Genomic DNA, 7,039 nt, shown 5'->3' on the forward strand with positions numbered 1-7,039 from the left:
CCTTTCTCTGCTTTGCCCACCCAGAGATTTTTGCCCGCCCATAAGAAAGAAAGAGACATCATGGCTTTAAAACGAGTAAAGTGACAGTTGCCCCCCCAACCCTCCCACCTCCTCAATAGCTCCAGACTCAGAAATGGCACGTACTAAGGAAAGCTCATTGTGGGACTAGATCAAGCTGCTATAATTCTGCATCAAGGCTGAATTTTGGGAAAGAGACTTCAGATACAGTATTAGGGGACCACTAAGGCCTATATAAAAGCATCCAAAGATTACCATGTCATGCTGTTAAGACTGGTGCGTGCTACTGCACTAACAACTTTTCTGTTTTCTTGATGCTACGGCAACAATGCAGGGGCCAGTACTGAAGGTAACACTGGAATCCGGTTTGAAAACATTTGTGTACTTGATGTTTTCACTGACTACATGCCCATGCATGGCTCCTCCTGTCTGTGTACAGTTCACTGTATTCTCCTGAAGTAGTTCATGTGGAAACATCTATAGATTTTTCAGCATTTATGGGTTGAAAATGTTGCATACCTATGTTTATGTTCTCATTAGGTAGAGGGACTGTGCTGCTGTGAAAAGATGCATCTGCATAAAATCAGAGTACATGTTGTCATTTGATAATAATCAAGCCTAAGTTTGTCTACAATGTATTGGAAAAGGAGCTAACTGTTACAAAGTATTTCTTTTTATTTTAGAGATCATTATTTAAACTATACAGTATATATATATATATATATATGTAATACTTTATATAGGGTGACCACCCGTCCCGCGTAGCGCGTGCGCGCACAGCGTTTGAAGCCCAATTCCACGCGTCCCGCAAATTGAGACCGTGTCACGCATAATCAATGCTTGCTCAAAAAAAAGTTGGTCGCTCTATCTTGGAGCCCGAGGCAGCCAAACGAACATTAGGCTCGTGTACATGAACTGCGCCTGTAAAGTAGACGAGAGCAGGCGGCAGCAGCCGGGGGGTGGTGGGGGGGGGACACTAAAAGCTGCGGTAAAGTCAGGCAGTTTCCAGCCGATTTCAGAACAGGAAGTGACTTTAACACTGTGGTGCGATTCCGATTTAATAAAATATCAGACCCACATATCGCTGGAACAGTCTCTAGTTTTAATGTAGATCTCAGAATGTTCTACATGCGATCTGATGCTGATTTTAATTAACAACACACTGAGATGATCTGTGATCTGAACGGTTATTCTCTCTGACTTCTAAACTCACTAACGCCAAATGTACAGAATATGACTTTAAATCAGCCAAATAGTTAAAATCCCTCCGATTCGTTGTCATGACAGCCAGGCACGTCATACCAGACCCTGGGAAGGGACTTCTAGGACGCGCTTTCCAATTCAAAAAATGGAGAAAGAGCCCGAGTCTGAGCAGTCTGAGCCGTCCCCCCCCCCCCCCCCCACAGTTAGAAAGAGAAGGTGGGTTGGAAGACTGGCAGACTCTTTAGTTTAACTGTTCCTGTTGAGCAATCACAATTCCTGTTAGTCCTATAATTTTATATTATAATGTATTTAAAGTGAATAAATTGTCATGAAAAATAAATTAAATAGCTAAAGTAAATCGTAAGTGGAAGTGCATCTGTCAATTTATTATAATTGTATGAGATTTCAAAATATTAATCTTTATTTAGAAAAAAATACACATTGGTTCTATTCATGAGCTTACATCAGCAGTTACATGTTCAGGGCATAGGGCATTATTAATATACTGCAAGGTGCTAGAAATGGGTAAACCAGTATGTGCTCCTCCCGGGGGGGGGCACCGCTTCGCCAGGCAGTGTCCCACATTGTCCCTCGAAACATACCACTTGTCCCCCCTTGGCTTATTAGCAGTGGTCACCCTAACTTTATATGTGTATATGATCACAATAAAATAATTATATTTTCAACTATCAACAACTAAAATCACTGGATATATCACGTGTTTGCTGTGCTTCACTATTTAATGCATGAAAAGTTACAATATTTCCCCACGAGCACTGTACTGCAGTTTCAGAGTAACTCTTTTGGTTTGTATTTGTTTGTTGTCCTTTATTGTTGAGTGGTATATAATCTCTTATCCAGCGTCTTCTGTCTAGCTGAAACGTTTCGATCCAGCATATGGTTTTTTCTGTGGATATGATTATTGATGTGGTAATGTTCTGTCTCTTTTACAGTGCAGTGTTTTGTTCTTCCACGTGATTTGAACACTCTTTGTACTCGTTATGCAAGTCCAAAGTGTTTGCACAATAATGCCAGTCAGAGTTCTGATTCTGTTTCATGCTTTGTCGGCAGATGGCCCAGTGTCTGAGTATGGCATCAACTTCCAGACTCACATTGTTGATAAATTTGGTGTGTCGTTTGGAAGAGAGGGTGAGATCATGAGTCTGGGATGTACGGTCATCATTTACCCTGCCCTGCACCACTACCAGCCAGAGATCCAGTGGTACAGAGACGGTAAGCAGATGACGCCAAACTGTGGATTATTGCAGATTTACCCACGCCAAACTTAGTAACTGTATCAGTAATAATAATAATATGTTCATGACTCTAATGTTGCAGCAGGTAAAGATGGGGCTAATTTTTCTAATCTTTACAAGCCGATGGTCAGCTTGGGAATTTTTTATCTTAACCGATAATAATACATCGTAATTTATTTGTTGATTACATTTTATATTATTAATCTGAATCTGCAGTAACTAAAGGTTTAATATAAATATAGTGCAGTAAAAAGTACAATATTTGCCTCTGAATTGTAGTGAAATTTAAAGTAGCATAAAATGGAAATACTCAAGTAAAATTCCTACCTCAAAATAGTGCAGTACTTGACTAAATGTACTTTCCACTACTAGATTTTAAATTCATTATTTATCTGATCTGAATACATCACATGTATTCTTTTGGTTGGGACAATAACTAAAAGTAAGAAATAAATAGTTATTTTGTGAGTTTCCCTTTGCATGTCTCTGCTTGGTAGATTATTTTATAAAGAAGGATTAGATTAGTAATGCATGTTATTGAGCCACCCTCCATCTCCCCCCCCCCCCAGATGTTTTGTTGTCTCCTTCTAAATGGAACCACATGCACTGGAGTGGAGATCGAGCCACGCTGACACTCACACACCTCAACAAAGAGGACGAGGGGCTCTACACCTTGCGTGTCACCACCAAGTCTGGATATGAAACCTACTCCGCCTACGTCTTTGTCAAAGGTGTGTGTACCTTCCCTAATTTGTCATTAAAAATGTATATGAATCTCAGCTGCTCACTAGATAAGGGATTCTAATCTAGTTTGTGTAGAAATGGCTGCTGCTGCTGGTGTACGTAAAATATATAATTTGGGAGATTACAGTCCCAAATCTGTCCAAATCCAATGTTGCTTTCAAGCCTGAGACTCCTTAGTGATTATTAATTAAACCTCAAAAAGCCTGTTCTAACACCTCACTTCATGCACATTAGGAAAAAGTCCTTAAGTATTTAAATCTGTAAAACGTTACGTATCTAAGATGTCTCTGAGCGGACACTTCACTACCATCCTAGTGAACACACGCTAAATGAAACCTGATTCCCCCAGCTTTGTTTTCATCAAGTATGTCATTAGATCATGGTCAAAGGAACAACAGCACATCCTCTGGCACCTGATGAAAACACACACACACAAATATATATATATATATATATATATATATATATATTATGTGAGTGACTTTGTTTTAAATTGGATATTTGTATCTAATGACAACAATAGAGTTCCAGCTCCCTGGCATCTGTTTGAGTACAGTGGAAAAAGCGGTCAGTTAAGCCTATCTTTGCTGCCTTCAGAGACTATCTGACCTTTAAAGCTTCAGCTTCTACACATAGACCCTGTTGTTGACTGTGTTACAGCTCAGGGTCACCCAGTAAAGAAGAGGTTAGGTACAGTCTCCTAAGAGCCTGGCTGCAGTCACGCTATTTTCAGAGAGCTCAGCTATGGAATGAGTCTGGCTGTGAGTGGGCAGATAAATACAGTAAATATCTGCTTCAAGGAAAAACAATAGGCTGCCCTGTTTCCTTACTGCTCTTTGTGGCTCTCTTTGTGAGAAAACACACTCTCAGGTTATAACTATCTTTTCCTTATGTATCTCTCAGTATCTACCAATAAATTATAAAGTTGCTCAATTAAAGAATTCCTCTTTTGAAGTTTTTTGACCTGTTACGAATTTTGTTGAGAGTTTATGGTTGTATAATGCAGGTTGCAATTGTACGTGTAGCCAATAATGATATGCCCCTACTTCATGATGCAACTCTTGGTGGCCTAGCTTTACCCCTTATGTTTCTTTAAGAGTCACCTCTCTTATCTGCTTTTACTCCGGGGGCTGGCTGCAGCTAATTCTGTCCTCCTGCCACTGATTGCTCTCGGTTCTCTTGTGTTTGACTTGATGACCAGAAACATTCCAAGCTTTATGCCCTGCAGCATTGCACAGGGCACAGCTCACTTTCCAACCACCAGCTACAGTAGAATCCATTCTTTATAGACCAATCTTTGTCTTAAAGGTAAATAAATAATTAAAAAAAAAGAGTGTGTAAGGCAAAAGAGAGTTTACACACTGGCAATCCTGATGGTGTTGTTACTGTTTGTGTTAGATGCTGATGCTGAGGTTGAAAGAGCTCCCGGTGCCCCTCTGGATGTGCGCTGTCTGGATGCCAACAAGGATTACATTATTGTCACCTGGAAGCAGCCAGCTGTCGATGGAGGCGACTCCATCCTGGGCTACTTTGTGGACAGGTCAGGCAATATGTCGCTGCTAAAAATCTCTGTCAGTTGTCTCACAGCAGTGGTCATCTGGATAAAAACCCTTAAATAGTTAAGGGAATGGGAGAATCCCAGTTTTAAAATACAGTAATGGTCTGTGACATGGTTAGTGGTCTGACACTCCATAGTAGGTGCTAACTTCCATGAAAACGTCACACACGAAGCAGCAACATTGGTTTGCTTTAAAAACTGAAACTGGATATATACCACTGAAATCAGTGCCAACCGCAGCACTTCTTAACAATATCAATGAAAAAAAAAAAAAAAAGAAAATACAAAAAAAGAAAAGGAGAAAGTTCTATCTAAACCAGGTCAGGTGTGAAAATAGAGTAATACCAAGAGCACTGCTCATCACTAAAACTATTCCTAAAATAAAAACAAAAGTGAGAATGTCACTGACTTGATATTTTAAAATCAAACAGCTGCACAGAATTCTCTGCACACATTATCCCACAATTGTAATTACTAGGAAGTATTTAAAAAAAAACGTGAGTATACTAACAATTATGGTAAAATGTTTACAGATGTGAGGTTGGAACCAACCACTGGATCCAGTGCAATGACACTCCGGTTAAGTTTGCCCGCTTCCCCGTCACTGGCCTAGTGGAGGGCCGTTCCTATTTGTTCCGTGTGCGCGCCATCAACAAGAGTGGCATGAGCCGCCCATCCCGAATCTCTGAGCCAGTGGCTGCTATGGACCCATCAGACCGCGCCCGCATGAGAGGTACTGCAGCTTTTACTGTATGTCTGACCACAGCCTACCAGTCTCTTATCCACATTTAAAGACCTTTATTAACGCAGGAAAGTTAAAAATAGTAGAACGAGAGTAATAGTAATGTATTTGTTGACAGATACATTAATATCGGCATATAAACAGTGAATACATTTATACGTTTTTAAATTATGAATTAATTTGAAAAGGTTTTACAGAATTTCTTCTATGGAAAAGGTGTTTCCACTACTACTACCTAACATAAAATTCTGCTCAGAAATACAAATGATTTGAAAATTGACCAATCAAAAAATTGTAGACTATAAAATGTAATAATAATAAAAATATAGAAATGTTAAAACCTAAAAGAAAAACTCTGATTGACTGATTCACATTCATGATTCATAACTTTTCATGATGATCATCTACCTGCTGTCAGGTACATCTGCTCCCTGGACTGGCCAAATCATTGTCACGGAGGAGGAGCCTGCAGGTAGGACATTTTATTCAACACAATGATGCCACATTTGATCGTTTACCTGCTGCACTGCTGCTGTGTTCAGGGACCTCATTCTTTATTTTTTGACCATCAGAGGGTGTTGTTCCTGGCAGACCTCTTGAGCTGCAGGTGACAGAGGCAACCAAGAACTATGTGGTGCTGAGCTGGAGCCCACCTGGAGAGAAAGGCCTCGAGGGTGTCATGTACTATGTGGAAAAGGTAAATTATTCATCAGCATTTTCTTACATGTTACCTGTAAAAGGAATAATCCACACTAGCATCTTGTATCCTTGTCTGTCAGTGTGTTTCGGGCACAGACAGCTGGCAGAGGGTGAACACAGAGATCCCAGTCAAGTCTCCTCGCTTTGCACTGTTTGATCTCGCCGAGGGGAAATCCTACAGCTTCCGCGTCCGATGTTGCAACTCTGCCGGTGTCGGCGAGCCATCTGACCCAACGGAGGCCATCACTGTTGGCGACAAGCTTGGTCAGAAAACACACATACCGTACATGTACCTTAACAGCAGCAATGTTACATTCTCATTTAATTTGACCCAAAACATGTTAAATGTTCTGATCCACAGATATCCCATCTGCTCCAAGCAAAGTTGTTCCTACCAGAAACACAGACACATCAGTTGTTGTGTCTTGGGTAGCGTCTAGTGAGGCCAAAGAGTTGGTGGGCTACTACATTGAGGGGAGCATTGTGGGCAGCAATGTGTGGGAGCCATGCAACAACAAGCCTGTAAAGGCTACTAGGTAAAATGAATCCTCTTTCTCTTTAACCAAGGTTTATTTCGTCCAATTATTTTACATAAACGCATTGCCCCTACCGTATTTGCAGGTTCATCTGCCATGGTCTGATCACGGGAGAGAAGTACGTGTTCAGGGTGAGGGCAGTAAACGCAGCAGGGCTCAGCCAATTCTCCCCAGAGTCTGAGGCTGTGGAGGTGAAGGCTGCTATAGGTGAGTAAAACGAAGGGTTCACATCTTAATACAAAAAGCTAATTCAGGAGTTAGAAGATACTGAGATTTATAGATT

At 40.8% G+C, this 7,039-nt stretch overlaps 1 protein-coding gene across 10 annotated transcripts in view; it reads left to right on the top strand.

The window, feature by feature from the left end:
* Nucleotides 1-7,039, top strand: part of myom1b (myomesin 1b) — a 32,433-nt gene that overhangs the window by 9,482 nt on the left and 15,912 nt on the right. For 7 of the 10 annotated variants that reach the window (XM_032504325.1, XM_032504318.1, XM_032504321.1 and 4 more), the window contains 10 exons: nucleotides 353-367; nucleotides 2,293-2,454; nucleotides 3,047-3,208; nucleotides 4,620-4,761; nucleotides 5,313-5,512; nucleotides 5,940-5,993; nucleotides 6,094-6,218; nucleotides 6,301-6,484; nucleotides 6,582-6,756; nucleotides 6,842-6,963. In XM_032504325.1, the coding sequence (XP_032360216.1) occupies nucleotides 353-367; nucleotides 2,293-2,454; nucleotides 3,047-3,208; nucleotides 4,620-4,761; nucleotides 5,313-5,512; nucleotides 5,940-5,993; nucleotides 6,094-6,218; nucleotides 6,301-6,484; nucleotides 6,582-6,756; nucleotides 6,842-6,963 (1,341 nt within the window). The remainder of the gene's footprint in view (nucleotides 1-352; nucleotides 368-2,292; nucleotides 2,455-3,046; nucleotides 3,209-4,619; nucleotides 4,762-5,312; nucleotides 5,513-5,939; nucleotides 5,994-6,093; nucleotides 6,219-6,300; nucleotides 6,485-6,581; nucleotides 6,757-6,841; nucleotides 6,964-7,039) is intronic. The other 3 variants (XM_032504322.1, XM_032504328.1, XM_032504326.1) reach the window with 1 other exon arrangement.

This window comes from Etheostoma spectabile, chromosome 22 (assembly GCF_008692095.1).
Source record: "Etheostoma spectabile isolate EspeVRDwgs_2016 chromosome 22, UIUC_Espe_1.0, whole genome shotgun sequence".
NCBI lineage: Eukaryota > Metazoa > Chordata > Actinopteri > Perciformes > Percidae > Etheostoma > Etheostoma spectabile.